The 18334-nt window shown below is 40.2% G+C and overlaps 2 protein-coding genes across 7 annotated transcripts in view; both read left to right on the forward strand.

Moving 5' to 3' along the window:
• afap1l1b (actin filament associated protein 1-like 1b) overlaps window positions 1-2249 on the forward strand; it is a 41272-nt gene extending 39023 nt beyond the window's left edge. For all 6 annotated transcript variants that reach the window (XM_042309617.1, XM_024393466.2, XM_042309614.1 and 3 more), the window contains exons 17-18: window positions 26-154; window positions 1380-2249. In XM_042309617.1, the coding sequence (XP_042165551.1) occupies window positions 26-154; window positions 1380-1406 (156 nt within the window). In that variant the 3' untranslated portion in view covers window positions 1407-2249. The remainder of the gene's footprint in view (window positions 1-25; window positions 155-1379) is intronic.
• A 960-nt stretch (window positions 2250-3209) lies between these two features.
• grpel2 (GrpE-like 2, mitochondrial) lies at window positions 3210-16262 on the forward strand. Its single transcript, XM_024393465.2, has 4 exons — window positions 3210-3358; window positions 10667-10826; window positions 15512-15593; window positions 15702-16262. The coding sequence occupies exons 1-4, from the start codon at window positions 3276-3278 to the stop codon at window positions 16025-16027; spliced, it is 651 nt and encodes a 216-aa protein (XP_024249233.1). The 5' UTR covers window positions 3210-3275; the 3' UTR covers window positions 16028-16262.
• The last annotated feature ends 2072 nt before the right edge of the window (window positions 16263-18334 follow it).

Raw genomic sequence — 18334 nt, forward strand, 5'->3', positions numbered from 1 at the left:
CCCAGATATTCTCAACTTTGTCCAGGTCCAGATCAGTAAAGTTGATCATCTATACAGCGAGACATCCATGCCAGTAAACTGTGCTGCTGAGATGAGGAAGCGTCCCCTATCCATCTATGCATCTAGCAGAGGGAATGTCATGCAGAAAGCCAAGGTAGACAGTCATTAAACAAGATCCAAGGCACCCATTGACCTGATGTATAGTTGAAGTCAGAGGTTTACATAGACTTAGGTTGGAGTCATTAAAACTCGTTTTTCAACCACTCCACACATTTTTTGTTAATTAACAAACTATCGTTTTTGCAAGTCAGTTAGGACATCTACTTTGTGCATGACAAAAGTATTTTTTCCAACAATTGTTTACAGATTATTTCACTTATAATTCACTGTATCACAATTCCAGGAGGTCAGAAGTTCACATACACTAAGTTGACTTTGCCTTTAAACAGCTTGGAAAATCCCAGAAAATTATGTCATGGCTTTAGAAGCTTCTGATAGGCTAATTGACATAATTTGAGTCAATTGTAGGTGTACCTGTGGATGTATTTCAAGGCCTACCTTCAACCTCAGTGCCTCATTGCTTGACATCATTGGAAAATAAAAATAAATCAGCCAAGACCTCAGAAAAACAATTGTAGACCTCCACAAGTCTGGTTCATCCTTGAGAGCAATTTCCAAACTCCTGAAGGTACCACATTCCTCTGTACAAACAATAGTACGCAAGTATAAACACCATGGGACCACGCAGCCGTCATACCGCTCAGGAAGGAGACACGTTCTGTCCCCTAGAGATGAACGTACTTTGGTGTGAAAAGTGCAAATCAATCCCAGAACAACAGCAAATGACTTTGTGAAGATGCTGGAGGAAACTGGTACAAAGTATCTACAGTGGGGCAAAAAAGTAGTTAGTCAGCCACCAATTGTGCAAGTTCTCCCACTTAAAAAGATGAGAGAGGCCTGTAATTTTCATAATAGGTACACTTCAACTATGACAGACAAAATTGAGAAAAAAATCAAGAAAATCACATTGTAGGATTTTTTATGAATTTATTTGCAAATTATGGTGGAAAATAAGTATTTGGTCACCTACAAACAAGCAAGATTTCTGGCTCTCACAGACCTGTAACTTCTTTAAGAGGCTCCTCTGTCTTCCACTCGTTACCTGTATTAATGGCACCTGTTTGAACTTGTTATCAGTATAAAAGACACTACCGAGTATAAAAGACACTTCCGACTTCAACTGTACCTGTTTTCTCAAGTAGCACTGTGTCTCAATGATCAGTAACGAAATCAGAGTTCAGACTAACAAACATACAGCAATGTCAGACCCCTTATGTTTATTTTATGTACCAACACTACATGAGTGTCCTGTTTTTCAGGAATGGGAGTCGAAGAAGGGGACTTAGAAAGACAATGCTCATGCAGATGGACAGTCTAATTCTGGTCTTGGAACATGTTGGAGCTGATTTGAAAGAGGGGAGAGCGGGTGAAGCAGGCACTCCATTCTCAACTTTTCCACTCCCCTCTTGAGAGCTCAACATTTACTGCACTTCGCTGAGCTAAGAAACGTGTGACTGGAGAAGACGAGACACTGAATCTCTTGGAATTGTTGTAGAACCTCACTCAAAGCACTATTTCACTTGGAAATGCTGAATGTTCATTCTGTGATTCAGTAATCGCTTGTGTTGCATGTGGTACCGTTGTTCCTTCAGACTGTGGAAGAGGATATGTTATGGGGATTCCATGTGAATACATCAGAGGGCTGGAGATGTTGAGAGCTGAGTGATTTGCAGAGGTTGAATATGCATACTCAAATTATGCACATATCTGCACGAAAGGATACTAAAGGGAAATAGAACGTAGCGATTGTGAGTTTGTTGTTGGAATAGTAGCCTAAAGGAGATACTGAAATACAGTTCTATGCTGTATCTGCTATGAAAGTAACTTCAGAACACATACAGTAAGCTGGCCAAAGAGGGAGAGGAAATGACTGTTCATGTATATGAAACACTTATTTCAGATCTTGATGTAACAATTTGGTGCAGCTGGACAACAGACAGAAAAAAAAACGATAGAATAACACCTGTATAAAACCAAATAGTTATTGTAATGTGAGACTAATGACTAAACAAAGATGTTTCTTTATTATGTAATTCACTGACTGTTTCTCAGTGTAATGAGCCTTTTTACTTTTAATTACTTTTGCACTTTATGTTATTTGTATTGTACATTAAAAGCTGTTCATTGATCTTGTCTGTCTTTTTCATCCGAGAGAGAGAGATAATATATGCATGGCCATCAAATATGAACAAAACCATTTTAAATGCATATTCTGTAAGATTAGTGTCTCTGTCATTAGCTTATACACAATGATGAGGATGACACTTCCCAATTCATTTAAACACTTGTTTACCTGTGTGCTTGGAAGTCCACCAGTTGGAAAGACCACTTTTGTAGGAGGCAGGACAAGGCACAATTGGAGAAGAAATCCGAGAAAATTAGCATCACTGAGTGAAAGTTTTTTGGGGGATTCGTGACTTCACAGCTGATTCCTTGCAAGGAATACTGTTCCGACCTCCCAGGCTCCCGAGCCTGTGTAGGGACGTGTTTTGGACTGAAAGAGTGGGATGGGTTTTGTATTTTATGTCGATTTTGGTGTTTGTGGTATGTCATCTTTCCCACAATGGATGTTTTATTTTTCAAGTTCACTGCCCTTTTACAGTAGCTGTTGGCAATACATATTATAGGTTGTGTAATCTGCCAATAAACCCCAGAGAAGAAGAGGCAGGACAAGTGCAACCTCCACTGAGGTATAAATGAACAGTCGACTCAAGATTTAACCAGCAAAGGGGAAATGCTGGAGCGCTCCAGAGCCTCTATGTCCAACAGTCTGAAGAAGACATCCTCAAAGCGTTAATACTTTTCCTAACTAGAATATAAACAGTAAGAACCTAGTCGCCACCATACCCCAATCCAGCAGGTGGCGGTAATGCACCATCGGGTTTGCACTCCGCCATAAAGCCTAACAGAAGAGGAAGAAGACTCAAACGGTTGGCTTTCCTCCAGATTGCACAGCCAAAATATCGTAAAAATGTATGAAAACGAATGTTTTTGTCTCCATTGAAGGTTATCAGTGTTTATCAATTTATATTTAAAATATAAATGAATAAATTGTAGAAATAGGCGGGGTTTGTGATTTTGTGGCTGTGGTAACTAGTGACCAGTTGGCTGGCCTAAACTTCCGCTGCAGTGAATTTGAACGGAATCTAAAAAATATGGCTATACGCTGTTTTTTCTCGGCTCGGAAAAATCTGAACTGCGTCGGCAGATTACAACTCCTCTTGTCGAATGATTGCAGGTGTGTATTAGCAACATATAGCACATCCTCTAGCCATTTAAAATGTAAACGTTAAAGTAAAGACAACACTTTCAACAAACTAGCCAGCGTTAGCTAGTTAGCTTTCCGTTTGCTAACGTTAGCTAGGGGGGGAATGCAGACCCTAGTTAAGCACGTATTCTGACCTTGAATATACAAAGGAGGGGGAAGGGGTCCGTTTTCCCAAAGTACTCGTTTGGTGTGGTGATCAGACAAATGGAGATGTAGCGGAGTTGTGTCTACAGATTATTTCTGACCTATACACGCTTTATTCGAGAAGGGTGGAACTGCAGCCCGCAATTCGGGGCGATCCTAGGCTGGACACATGACATTTTTAACAATGCTTTTTTTTTTCCTGATGAAAACTAGTTCATTTCATCAGCCGATTAGACCAGTTTCGTAATATTATCACATGTCCCAGCTGCTTGCCGTAGTTTTGAAGTAATCACGAAAACATATGCCTTATTTTAGGTCATTTTTCAGCCTGCTCCTGTTCGTACTAATTGAGCACTTCCGAACGTTCTATTCCAGCCTATTTGTACTACGTCACAATGCCTGCTTTGCTATTGTTGGCAATGAGACCTGCCCACGTTTGTAGTTCAAATGTAAACAACACAAAATTACTCATGGAACTCTGTCGTCCCGTTGTTTCCTTTAGGGAAATATAGGTATGGCTCTCTATTTTTGCCATATATCTCGTAATATGTATATTTATATATATTTTTCGAATTGTACACCATTTTAATCATAATAATCTCCTCTTTCTAATTGTGTAAGGATGGGCAGCGTACTCTGCTGTCATTGATCGCTAGACCAGAAATAGTCCAAAGTTGGTCGGTTGTCATCAAACGCAAGCCCCAAAATACCTTTTGCCCTTGGAACGCAGAACCCCCCCCCATTGTTTTCCTATGGAGGGGCATGCTGGTATATTTTGTCAAATATCTCGCAATGTGTATATTATGATTTTTTTTTTTTCAAGTCGGACACTATTTTAATCAAGATAACCTCCTCTTTCTAATTACATAAGGTTGGACAGCGTACTCTGCTGTCATCATCGCTAGACCAGAAATAGTCAAAAGTGGCAATTTTTCCCCCCTACTTCCTCGTTATGCAGGCATAAGCACACTTGGTACCATCGAGGTGCGGATGTTTACTTTATTCACAAATTGTTATTTTTCAGTTTTGTCCAAAGAACAGGGATATATTCTTTGGTGCCATTCAGGCTAAATTAAATTTTAAGCGTCACTCAAGTCAACACAGAACGTTCGATTCCATTTCTTTGTTATGGGCTTGCGCTAGTGTTCCATCTTAGCCAATGTTCTTTTGCCATTGGGTGAATTTTGACTCGTTCTATTGTCCAGCCTACATCTGCAGGAACCCGTCTTTATACTTCTATTGGTACATTTGTAAGCCTTGACTCCAGTACATGGGCGGGAGGCAGGGGCGCTTCTGTACAGTACTGTAGATGGTGGCAATGCACCATAACGTTGGATGCCAACAGCCGATAAACCCCACAGAAGAAGAGGCGGGGGCGACAACAGTAGCTAGTACACACCGGTAGTGTCCTTCGCCTGTGGGGCAATGTTTTTCTGCAGTTCTGTTAGCGACATTGAGGGAATATGTTCGGTAGGCGGGAGCGGAGAACACTGTTTGCTAGCTTAGCCAGCTAGTCCTAAGGAGGACTCCGGTACACAGCAGTCCTTGGTGATGCCGCGTGCTAGCTAGCTGTCGCTAACTAGATAGATTTATTATTTTTTTTCTCCAACAATAATACCATTATTACACATCAATACAGGGACATTCATGTAAATACAATGAAAAATGAAATAATTAAACACCAGAGAATAATACTGTTTAAGAAAATAATAATGATTTACAAGGACAAGGAATTACAAGGATAAGCATAATGCATTTCAACATCATCAAATGTAAACATAGGTACATTTTGAGATTTTATACACAACCATTCATGAATTTATATATAATATCTACAGTATAATATCTACAGTATAATATCTGTGGTTTAATATCTACAGTATAATATCTACAGTATAATATCTACAGTATAATATCTACAGTATAATATCTGTGGTTTAATATCTGTGGTTTAACATCTACAGTATAACATCTACAGTATAACATCTACAGTATAACATCTGTGGTTTAATATCTACAGTATAATATCTGTGGTTTAATATCTACAGTATAATATCTGTTGTTTAATATCTACAGTATAATATCTGTGGTTTAATATCTACAGTATAATATCTGTGGTTTAATATCTACAGTATAATATCTGTGGTTTAATATCTACAGTATAATATCTGTGGTTTAATATCTACAGTATAATATCTGTGGTTTAATATCTGTGGTTTAATATCTACAGTATTTCAATCCATAGTTTACGAGGATGGCGGCATGAAAATAAAAATGCTCTATAGATTCTGAGTCAGAGGAACAAAAAACACAAGGCATTTTGTCAAAATCGAACCTTTTGTGCAAGAAATCATAAACAGGGGGTAGATGTAGGAAAATATTTTAAAATGAATTTCTTTAACTTTTGGGATAAATAGTTGCTTTTGACCATAGCATGGGTTGGTCACTTCCATAGCAATATATTTCATTATTATCACCAAAATTACTTCATTAATTGCCAATTGCATCCACTTATTGTTGAATTTTTTTTTCTGTCCAAAAGGTTCAAGTCATTCGTTTGTGAACTTGGAAAGTGGGAACAACCTCATAATATAATAAAGTGTTCTTAATAAGTCCAAGTATAGGAAGTGGAATTGCTTTGTAAACCTTCATATATTCTCTCTTGAGTAATATTACCCTGAAATTTACCAATGAACTCATCAAATGGCAGAAACTCCCCCGTGTTGTCTAACAAATCACATATTTATTTTTTATTTTATTTCACCTTTATTTAACCAGCTGTGCCAGTTGAGAACAAGTTCTCATTTACAACTGCGACCTGGCCAAGATAAAGCAAAGCAGTGCACAAACAACAACAGAGTTACACATGGAATAAACAAACGTACAGTCAATAACACAATAGAAAAAAGTCTATATACAGTGTGTGCAAATGGTGTGAGGAGGTAAGGCAATAAATAGGCCATAGTAGTGAAGTAATTACAATTCAGCAAATTAACACTGGATTGATAGATGTGCAGATGATGATGTGCATGTAGAAATACTGGTGTGCAAAAAAGTTAATTAAAACTATGGGGATGAGTTGGGTAGATTGGATGGGCTATTTACAGATGGGCTGTGTACAGCTGCAGCGATCGGTTAGCAGCTCAGATAGCTGATGTTTAAATTAGTGAGGGAGATGTGTCTCCAACTTAAGTGATTTTTGAAATTCGTTCCAGTCATTGGCAGCAGCGAACTGGAAGGAAAGGCGGCCAAAGGAGGTGTTGGCTTTGGGGATGACCAGTGAGATATACCTGCTGGAGCACGTGCTACGGGTGGGTGTTGTTATTGTGACCAGTAAGCTGAGATAAGGCAGCGCTTTACCTGGCATAGACTCATAGATGACCTGGAGCCAGTGGGTCTGGCTACAAATATGTGGCGAGGGCCAGCCGACGAGAGCATACAGGTCACAGTGGTGGGTGGTATATGGGGCTTTGGTGACAAAACGGATGGCACTGTGATAGACTGCATCCAGTTTGCTGAGTAGTGTTGGAGGCTATTTTGTAAATGACATCGCCAAAGTCGAGGATCTGTAGGATAGTCAGTTTTACGAAGGTATGTTTGGCAGCGTGAGTGAAGGAGTCCGATTCTAGATTTAATTTTGGATTGGAGATGTTTAATATGAGACTGGAAGGAGAGTTTACAGTCTAGGTATTTGTAGTTGTCCACATATTCTAAGTCAGAACCGTCCAGAGTAGTGATGCTAGGCAGGCGGGAGGGCGGATCGGTTTTACTAGCGTTTAAAAGCAGTTGGAGGCCACGGAAGGAGTGTTTTATGGCATTGGTGCTCGTTTGGTGTCCAAAGAAGGGCCAGATGTATACAGAATGGTGTCGTCTGCATGGAGGTGGATCAGGGAATCACCCGCAGAAAGAGCAACATAAATTAAATACCCTTGTCAAACCAAAGGTGTTTGAAAATGGATTTCCTATTCATGTGAATAACTCTATTATTCCAAATCAATGTTTTTTTGAGGGGGAGGGGTGTATTGTGCTTAAATATAATTTTCAAGAAGAAAACATTTGCTGGTGAAACTTAGGTAATTTTGGAGGGACAAAATCACATCCCATTAGGAATTCAAGTCCCAAGTTTTATCAAACAGACTGTTAAGGGTATGATACCACATAGAGGTTGGATTAAACAGACATCGTTTCAACCATTTAATTCTAAAAGTACCCACTAACGACTCAAAATCAATAGCCTGTAAACCTCCACAATCAGTTTCACTAATGAACATTTCTGAATATGTGTTTTATTCCTCCAAATAAAATCTAAATAAAATAAAAATACTTTTTTATATTAAAAGAAAGGAAAGGCATCAATCTTGCACAAAAGAATACAACCCAAAATTGAGAGATCATGTTGCAGCCACTGACTTAATGAAACTCATGGAATTAGTCCTACTATCAATGTTGAAAGATTCTCTATCTGAAATGTTTTTAGTGATAACAATTCCTAAATATTTAACTTAGTTTTTAACAATTATTGAGGCAATGTTGACTGAGTCACAGCAATGAATTGGCATGGGATCATATTTGTTAAGGTTGAGGGTCAACCCAGAGGCCGTAGAACATTTCTTTATCCTGTTTATAACCAAGGGAATAGCCACCCTATCCTTTTGGAAAATTGACTGATATTTATATCTTTACCAAAAATATGAATAATCCCTTTTTAAATTCTCAGATTTGTTAAGAAATATGGCTAGTAAATCCTTGGCTAAAATAAATAAAAGAGGGGAGATTGGACAACCCTGTCTAATTCCTCTAACAATAGAGAAACAAAGGGATGTTCCAGTGCTCATAGGCACCGAACTGCTAATATCATATACAGTGCCTTGCGAAAGTATTCGGCCCCCTTGAACTTTGCGACCTTTTGCCACATTTCAGGCTTCAAACATAAAGATATAAAACTGTATTTTTTTGTGAAGAATCAACAACAAGTGGGACACAATCATGAAGTGGAACGACATTTATTGGATATTTCAAACTTTTTTAACAAATCAAAAACTGAAAAATTGGGCGTGCAAAATTATTCAGCCCCTTTACTTTCAGTGCAGCAAACTCTCTCCAGAAGTTCAGTTAGGATCTCTGAATGATCCAATGTTGACCTAAATGACTAATGATGATAAATACAATCCACCTGTGTGTAATCAAGTCTCCGTATAAATGCACCTGCACTGTGATAGTCTCAGAGGTCCGTTAAAAGCGCAGAGAGCATCATGAAAAACAAGGAACACACCAGGCAGGTCCGAGATACTGTTGTGAAGAAGTTTAAAGCCGGATTTGGATACAAAAAGATTTCCCAAGCTTTAAACATCCCAAGGAGCACTGTGCAAGCGATAATATTGAAATGGAAGGAGTATCAGACCACTGCAAATCTACCAAGACCTGGCCGTCCCTCTAAACTTTCAGCTCATACAAGGAGAAGACTGATCAGAGATGCAGCCAAGAGGCCCATGATCACTCTGGATGAACTCCAGAGATCTACAGCTGAGGTGGGAGACTCTGTCCATAGGACAACAATCAGTCGTATATTGCACAAATCTGGCCTTTATGGAAGAGTGGCAAGAAGAAAGACATTTCTTAAAGATATCCATAAAAAGTGTCGTTTAAAGTTTGCCACAAGCCACCTGGGAGACACACCAAACATGTGGAAGAAGGTGCTCTGGTCAGATGAAACCAAAATTGAACTTTTTGGCAACAATGCAAAACGTTATGTTTGGCGTAAAAGCAACACAGCTCATCACCCTGAACACACCATCCCCACTGTCAAACATGGTGGTGGCAGCATCATGGTTTGGGCCTGCTTTTCTTCAGCAGGGACAGGGAAGATGGTTAAAATTGATGGGAAGATGGATGGAGCCAAATACAGGACCATTCTGGAAGAAAACCTGATGGAGTCTGCAAAAGACCTGAGACTGGGACGGAGATTTGTCTTCCAACAAGACAATGATCCAAAACATAAAGCAAAATCTACAATGGAATGGTTCAAAAATAAACATATCCAGGTGTTAGAATGGCCAAGTCAAAGTCCAGACCTGAATCCAATCGAGAATCTGTGGAAAGAACTGAAAACTGCTGTTCACAAATGCTCTCCATCCAACCTCACTGAGCTCGAGCTGTTTTGCAAGGAGGAATGCGAAAAATTTCAGTCTCTCGATGTGCAAAACTGATAGAGACATACTCCAAGCGACTTACAGCTGTAATCGCAGCAAAAGGTGGCGCTACAAAGTATTAACTTAAGGGGGCTGAATCATTTTGCACGCCCAATTTTTCAGTTTTTGATTTGTTAAAAAAGTTTGAAATATCCAATAAATGTCGTTCCACTTCATGATTGTGTCCCACTTGTTGTTGATTCTTCACAAAAAAATACAGTTTTATATCTTTATGTTTGAAGCCTGAAATGTGGCAAAAGGTCGCAAAGTTCAAGGGGGCCGAATACTTTCGCAAGACACTGTACCACTGACTTAGCTAGCTAACTAGCTAGCTGATAATTACTTTGCCTTGCCCAAGCCAATACATTGTAAACAAGAGACTGTAAACCTTGCTGTGGTGGGGTTGATTGAATTCCAGCCTCTCAGTCAATGGAGTTGAAGCATCATGCCTCTCATAGCACCTCTCATAGCACTGCATAGACGGCAATCCTTGTATCTAGAATCTATTGTTTTAAACTGTTTAATTGAACTAGAATAAGAATGTGTTAGATAAGCATGAAGCACTTATTGGTACTGCTCTAGTTTACACTTCTATGTTTACACCCACTCTCTGTCAAAATCTTTTACTGTCATTCCTCTCACAGAACGAGGCTTAAGGGATCCTGAGTTAGTTAGTGGTTATAGCCTGAGCTCTGTTACAAATCCCACAGAAGTGGGATGTTGGCGCTCAGCCACATTAACTAGGATTTTTAAGGAGTCAAATGTTGTTCAGAAGGAAATTGTTTGAACAGCTAATTCCTTCACATGATGTACTTGGTGGAACATACATAAAGGGTTTTTACGGGTTTGCCCTGATTGCTACTAATAATATTACGGCACAAAGTTTTAAAAATCTATTGAGGCCGATATTCTGAACATTTCTTCTCTTCCATATTTTGCATTCCAGCGCCGTGATTGGCCTCTACAGCACAGCAGCAAAGCAGTGGGGAACAGGTGATGATTGCCATGGTGATGACACCACAGATGACTCCAGCCATGCGGGGACCAATGTGAGACTGCTGGAGATGAGAGCCAGCAAGCTGGAGGAGCAGGTCAGGGAGCTCACGGTAAGAGCCTCAATGGTGAGAGGCCCTTTCTCACAAAGTCCGTTCTTTTTGTCCGAACAATTAGTCTGTAAAAATATTTATATGAGCACGTCTTGTTTATGGTGTCGTTCACACCAATTGCAAAATATCGTCCTGCCTCAATCTGTCAATTATTTATACAGGTTGAATTTTTGCGTCTTTCCGCATGCGAAAATAAGCTGTTGACCAAAAGAACGCGCACTGCCACTGACAGGTCTGTGGATTATTTGTGTGAATAAAATAATATTTTTTTACATTTGCAATGTATCAAAGTTTAGCCAATGGGATCACGGCGTTCTCGCCATTCAAACTTCCCCGCCAGTTCATTGCCAACGCTAGCAAGTAGGAGTATCGATCTATGCTTCTATGCCTGGTAGGCTATATATAGTTTTTAAAAATTGCTTGAAATAAGTTTCAAACTATAGTTGAAGTGGGAAGTTTACATGCACGTAGGTTGGCGTCATTAAAACTCGTTTTTCAACCACTCCACAAATTTCTTGTGATCAAACTATAGTTTTGGCAAGTCGGTTAGGACATCTACTTTGTGCATGACACAAGTAATTTTCCAGCAATTGTTTACAGACAGATTATTTCAGGTAGAATTCACACTCACAATTCCAGTGGGTCAGAAGTTTACATACGCTTAGTTGATTGTGCCTTTAAACAGCTTGGAAATTTTCTGAAAATTATGTCATGGCTTTAGAAGATTCTGATAGGCTTATTGACATCATTTGAGTCAGTTGGAGGTGTACCTGTGGATGTATTTCAAGGCCTACCTTCAAACTCAGTGCCTCTTTGCTTGACATCATGGGAAAATCAAAATAAATCAGCCAAAACCTCAGAAAAACAATTGTAGACCTCCACAAGTCTGGTTCATCCTTGGGAGCAATTTCCAAATGTCTGAAGTTACCACATTCATCTGTACAAACAATAGTACGCAAGTATAAACACCATGGGACCACGCAGCCTTCATACCGCTCAGGAAGGAGACACGTTCTGTCTCCTAGAGATGAACGTACTGTGGTGCAAAAAGTCCAAATCAATCCCAGAACAACAGCAAAGGACCTTGTGAAGATGCTGGAGGAAACAGGTACAGAAGTATCTATATCCACAGTAAAACGAGTCCTATATCGACATAACCTGAGTGGCCGCTCAGCAAGGAACAAGCTACTGCTCCAAAACCGCCATTAAAAAGCCAGACTACAGTTTGCAACTGCACATTGGGACAAAGATTGTACTTTTTGGAGAAATGTCCTCTGGTCTGATGAAACGAAAATAGAACTGTTTGGCCATAATGACCATTGTTATGTTTGGAGGAAAAAGGGGGATGCTTGCAAGCTGAAGAACACCATCCCAATCGTGAAGGACGGGGGTGGCAGCATCATGTTGTGGGGGTGCTTTGCTGCAGGAGGGACTGGTGCACTTCACAAAATAGATGGCACCATGAGGCAGGGAAATTATGTGGATATATTGAAGCAACATCTCAAGACATCAGTCAGGAAGTTAAAGCTTGGTTGCAAATAGGTCTTCCAAATGGACAATGACCCCAAGCATACTTTCAAAGTTGTGGCAAAATGGCTTGAAGACAACAAAGTCAAGGTATTGGAGTGGCCATCCAACCTGACTCCGTTACACCAGCTCTGTCAGGGGGAATGGGCCAAAATTCACCCAACTTATTGTGGGAAGCTTGTGGAAGGCTACCCGAAATGTTTGACCCAAGTTAAACAATTTAAAGGCAATGCTACCAAATACTAATTGAGTGTATGTACACTTCTGACCATCTGGGAATGTGATGAAAGAAATAAAAGCTGAAATAAATCATTCTCTCTGCTATAATTCTGACATTTTACGTTCTTAAAATAAAGTGGTGATCCTAAATGACCTAAGACGGAATTTTTACTAGAATTAAATGTCAGGAATTGTGTGAAACTGAGTTTAAATGTATTTGGCTAAGGTCTATGTAAACTTCCGACTTCAACTGTATATATATGTATTATATAGTCTGCTAAAGTGAATCTGTGCTATAGTAAAGTATTTAGTCAGCCACCAATTGTGCAAGATCTCCCACTTAAAAAGATGAGAGAGGCCTGTAATTTTCATCATAGGTACACTTCAACTATGACAGACAAAATGAGAAAACAAATCCAGAAAATCACATTGTAGGATTTTTAATGAATTTATTTGCAAATTATGGTGGAAAATAAGTATTTGGTCACCTACAAACAAGCAAGATTTCTGGCTCTCACAAACCTGTAACTTCTTCTATAAGAGGCTCCTCTGTCCTCCACTCGTTACCTGTATTAATGGCACCTGTTTGAACTTGTTATCAGTATAAAAGACACCTGTCCACAACCTCAAACAGTCACACTCCAAACTCCACTATGGCCAAGACCAAAGAGCTGTCAAAGGACACCAGAAACAAAATTTTAGACCTGCACCAGGCTGGGAAGACTGAATCTGCAATAGGTAAGCAGCTTAGTTTGAAGAAATCAACTGTGGGAGCAATTATTAGGAAATGGAAGACATACAAGACCACTGATAATCTCCCTCGATCTGGGGCTCCACGCAAGATCTCACCCCGTAGGGTCGAAATGATCGCAAAAATCCCGGAACCACACGGGGGGACCTGGTGAATGCTGGGAACAAAGTAACAAAGCCTACCATCAGTAACACACTACGCCGCCAGGGACTCAAATCCTGCAGTGCCTGCTTAAGCCAGTACATGTCCAGGCCCGTCTGAAGTTTGCTAGAGAGCATTTGAATGATCCAGAAGAAGATTGGGAGAATGTCATATGGTCAGATGAAACCAAAATATAACTTTTTGGTAAAAACTCAACTCGTTGTGTTTGGAGGACAAAGAATGCTGAGTTGCATCCAAAGAACACCATAACTACTGTGAAGCATGGGGGTGGAAACATCAGGCTTTGGGGCTGTTTTTCTGCAAAGGGGCCAGGACGACTGATCCGTGTAAAGGAAAGAATGAATGGGGCCACGTATCTCAACCCCATAGAACATCTCTGGAGGGAGTTGAAAGTCCGTGTTGCCCAGCAACAGCCCCAAAACATCACTGCTCTAGAGGAGATCTGCATGGAGGAATGGGACAAAATACCAGCAACAGTGTGTGAAAACCTTGTGAAGAGTTACAGAAAAAGTTGTGACCTCTGTCATTGCCAACAAAGGGTATATAACAAAGTATTGAGATAAGTATTTGGTCAATAACAAAAATTAATTAATTTTCCACCATAATTTGCAAATAAATTCATTAAAAATCCTACAATGTGATTTTCTGGATTTTTTTTTCCTCATTTTGTCTGTCATAGGTGAAGTGTACCTATGGTGAAAATTACAGGCCTCATCTTTTTAAGTGGGAGAACTTGCACAATTGGTGGCTGACTAAATACTTTTTTGCCCCACTGTATCTGCCAGATTTGACCCTTATCAATAAGTGGTTGCACAGATTTAGATAAAGCACTCTACTCTAATTAAAAATGTAGTGTCAACATAACCACCCATTGCTTCACAAACATGGATCAACGGCTGATCGTTGGGCTGTGGATCAACGGCTGATCGTTGGGCCTGTGGATCAACGGCTGATCGTTGGGCTGTGGATCAACGGCTGATTGTTGGACAGGTTGCATGCTTTTCTATTTTGTAATGGTTGGCAATTTCATCTTCATAAAGCCTGTATCACAGCTGTCTCTATACCTCCCCCTTAACTTTGCGTGTCAGTTTCTATGATAGGCTACATTTATTTAGCATTATACTATAATGTAGACATGTTTTTGATATGCTACAGAAAGTATTTGAAGCTAAGGTTCTTAATCCATTTTTGGAAAAGGAGAAATGTAATTGGCTAATGTCTGAGTGAGATGCACTGCAGATGGATTTGATTGACGGGTCCTTTTAGGTGGGTATGAGTTTGCTAATTCTCTTATGTCCTTTCAGAAAGTTTCCTATAACAAGGCCTAGTCTGTCTGGACTGCATCTCTTTAATCAGATGGAAAGAGAACCTTAAGCAGCAAGCGTCATGATGGTCAGCATTTTTTGCGTGGAATGACGACAGGTGCCGGGTTTTTGCATTTTCTCACGTAGTAAATGGGGTGGACTGAATGAAACGTGGCCAAACACCTTTCATGATTCATCCTATAAGATGAAAACCTAATGTCGGTCTTATCATATTGTTTTTCCAGTGATGTATGATTTTTCTCTCATTACTGCGTCCTCTCCAGCCACTTTGAACAACATATTGCCTCAGAGAATGACAGCAGTGTTGGTGACGTTAATGCGAATTTAGGAGGAAAGTGGAGGGGAAAACGCACCATAGTTGGTGTGTGGTTCAGGGGTGTCCAACTCATTCCATGGAGGGCCTAGTGCAGGGTTCCCCCAACTGGTGTCCCTCGGCTGAATCTAGTTGAAGATCCCTGGCTTAGTGTCTGCAGGTTTTGGGGTTTTCCTTTCAATGAAGACCTAGACAACCAGGTGAGGAGAGTTCCTTATTAATTAGTGACTTTATTTCATCAATCAAGCACAAGGGAAGAGCAAAAAATCGCAGACACTCAGCCCTCTGTGGAATGAGTTTGAGATGTTGTTCAGTGCGTCAACATCGGAATCTGTGTATATAAATATTTATATTTTAATTTTTTCACGGAAGCTGTGTTGTATTCTAGGAAAGATACAAAAGAGTGATGGCTGATTCTGACAACGTTCGAAGAAGAACTCAGAAGTTTGTTCAAGACGCCAAGCTGTTTGGTGAGATGTTGTTTTTTCTCCTACCCTGACATCTCCGACCCATACCAAGTATGGTCCTTCTACTTTGTGCAGTTGTAATCCCTCTTCCCTACCGCTCCACTCCTACAGGGATCCAGAGTTTCTGCCGTGACCTGGTGGAGGTAGCTGACCTGTTGAAGCAGACGACAGGAAACCTGCAGGTGGAGGAGGACCAGAGACTTGCCCAGATCAAGGACAGACTGCAGGGAGTCTTTACAAAGCACGGCCTTATGAAGATGAGCCCTGTTGGGGCTAAATACGACCCTTACCAGCACGAGATAGTGTGCCACACTCCTGCTGAGGGATGGGAGCCTGGCACCGTTGCTGTGGTGAAGCATGATGGGTACAAGCTCCATGGACGCACCATCCGACATGCCCAGGTGGGCATTGCTGTGATGACACAGGAGCAGGACTAAGGCTTGTGCTAGTCTCTGACCTCTCTGTAGTACTTCACGGTCATCTGCACCTGACAGATCCAGATGTGCATCAATCCTTTCAGTTACGTAAATGTTTTTCATGTGGGTTGTTTCAATATTGTCACTTTGTCTAGATTAATTATGTACATACAGTACCTGTAACAAGTTTGGACACCTACTCATTCCACTGTTTTTATTTGTACTATTTTCTACATTGTAGAATAATAGTGAAGACATCAAAACTATGAAATAACACATATGGAATCATGTGGTAACCAAAAAGAGTGTTAAACAAATCAAAATATATTTTATATTTGAGATTCTTCAAAGTAGCCACCCCTTTTCTTTGACAGCTTTGCACACTCTTGGCATTCTCTCAAAGAGCTCTAGAATGCTTTTCCAACAAGCTTGAAGGAGTTCCCACATATGCTGAGCACTTGTTGGCTGCTTTTCCTTCACTCTGTGGTCCAACACATCCAAAACCATCTCAATTTGGTTCAGATTGGGTGATTGTGGAGGCCAGGTCATCTGATGCAGCACTCCATCACTCTCCTTGGTCAAATAGCCCTTACACAGCCTGAAGGTGTATTGGGTCATTGTCCTGTTGAAAAACAAATGATGGTCCCTCTATGCGCAAACCAGATGGGTTGGCGTTTCGCTGCAGAATGCTGTGGTAGCCATGCTGGTTAAGTGTGCCTTGAATTCTAAATAAATCAGTGTCACCAGCAAAGCACCCCCACACATCACACCTCCTCCTCCATGCTTCATGGTGGGAACCACACATGCAGAGATCATCTGTTCACCTACTCTGCGTCTCACAAAGACACGGTGGTTGCAACCAAAAATCTCAAATTTGGACTCATCAGACCAAAGGACAGATTTCCACCTGTCTAATTGCTTATGTTTCTTGACACAAACAAGTCTCCTCTTCTTATTGGTGTCCTTTTAGTAGTGGTTTCTTTGCAGCAATTCAACCGTGAAGGCCTAATTCACTCAGTCTCCTCTGAACAGTTGATGTTTAGATGTGACTATTACTTGAACTGAGGCTAGTAACTCTAAGAAACGTATCCTCTGCAGCAGAGGTAACTCTAGGTCATCCTTTCCTGTGGCGGTCCTCATGAGAGCCAGTTTCATCATAGCGCTTGATGGTTTTTGTGACTGCACTTGAATCAACTTTCAACATTTTTACCATTATTTAACTAGGCAAGTCAGTTAAGAACAAATTCTTATTTTCAATGACGGTCTAGGAACAGTGGGTTAACTGCCTGTTCAGGGGCAGAACGACAGATTTGTACCTTGTCAGCTCGGGGATTTGAACTTGCAACCTTCCGGTTACTAGCCCAACGCTCTAACCACTAGGCTACCTGCCGCCCCCCGTTTGTGAAATGTTCCGGATTAACTGACCTTCATGTCTTAAAGTAATGATGGCCTATCATTTCTCTGCTTATTTGAGCTGTTCTTGCTGTAAATTTGACTTATTTTACCAAATAGGGCTATATTTTGTCACAACACAGCTGATTGGCTCAAACGCATTAAGAAGGAAAGAAATTCCACAAATTAACTTTCAACAAGGCACACCTGTTAATTGAAATTAATTCCAGGTGACTACCTTATGAAGCTGGTTGAGAGAATGCCAAGAGTGTGCAAAGCTGTCATCAAGGCAAAGGGTGGCTACTTTTAAGTATCTCAGATATAAAATATATTTTGATTTGTTTAACACTTCTTCTTTTTTTGGTTACTACATGATTCCATATGTGTTATTTCATATTTTTGATGTCTTCGCTATTATTCTACAATGTAGAAAATAGTAATAAAAAAAAATAAAGAAAAACCCTTGAATGAGTAGTTTTGTCCAAACTTTTGACTGGTACTGTATGAATTTGTGTATTATAATTTTTCCTGTATTTTCTTTAATTTTGACTTGATCTGAAAATAGGGTCACTGTCACGTTGTTCCAGAAGTACTTTAACTTTGAGACTGTGCCTATCTTTGTTATTTTTATGGGATTTTCTTGTGTTTAATTACATTTTTTATTTTTCGGGCATTTGATAACCTGTTGAGCTACAATATTTTTTTCGTAGGACTGATGATGGCAAGTCTTTACTTAGCTTGGCTAGCTAGCTGGTAATTCTAAATTTGAATATGATGTACCGGATGTTTGATCCACCTTCCCCTGTTTCTGGAAGGATGGGGACTATGCTGTTAGGGGATGACAGAGGCTCGCCTCATAGGATAACTGCCGAGGTGTGGTGGTCTGTAAGGCTCTTATAGCTGCCGAAGGATGACCCAGGTGGGTGTTACACTTTC

This window comes from Oncorhynchus tshawytscha, linkage group LG30 (genome assembly GCF_018296145.1).
Source record: "Oncorhynchus tshawytscha isolate Ot180627B linkage group LG30, Otsh_v2.0, whole genome shotgun sequence".
Classification (NCBI taxonomy): domain Eukaryota; kingdom Metazoa; phylum Chordata; class Actinopteri; order Salmoniformes; family Salmonidae; genus Oncorhynchus; species Oncorhynchus tshawytscha.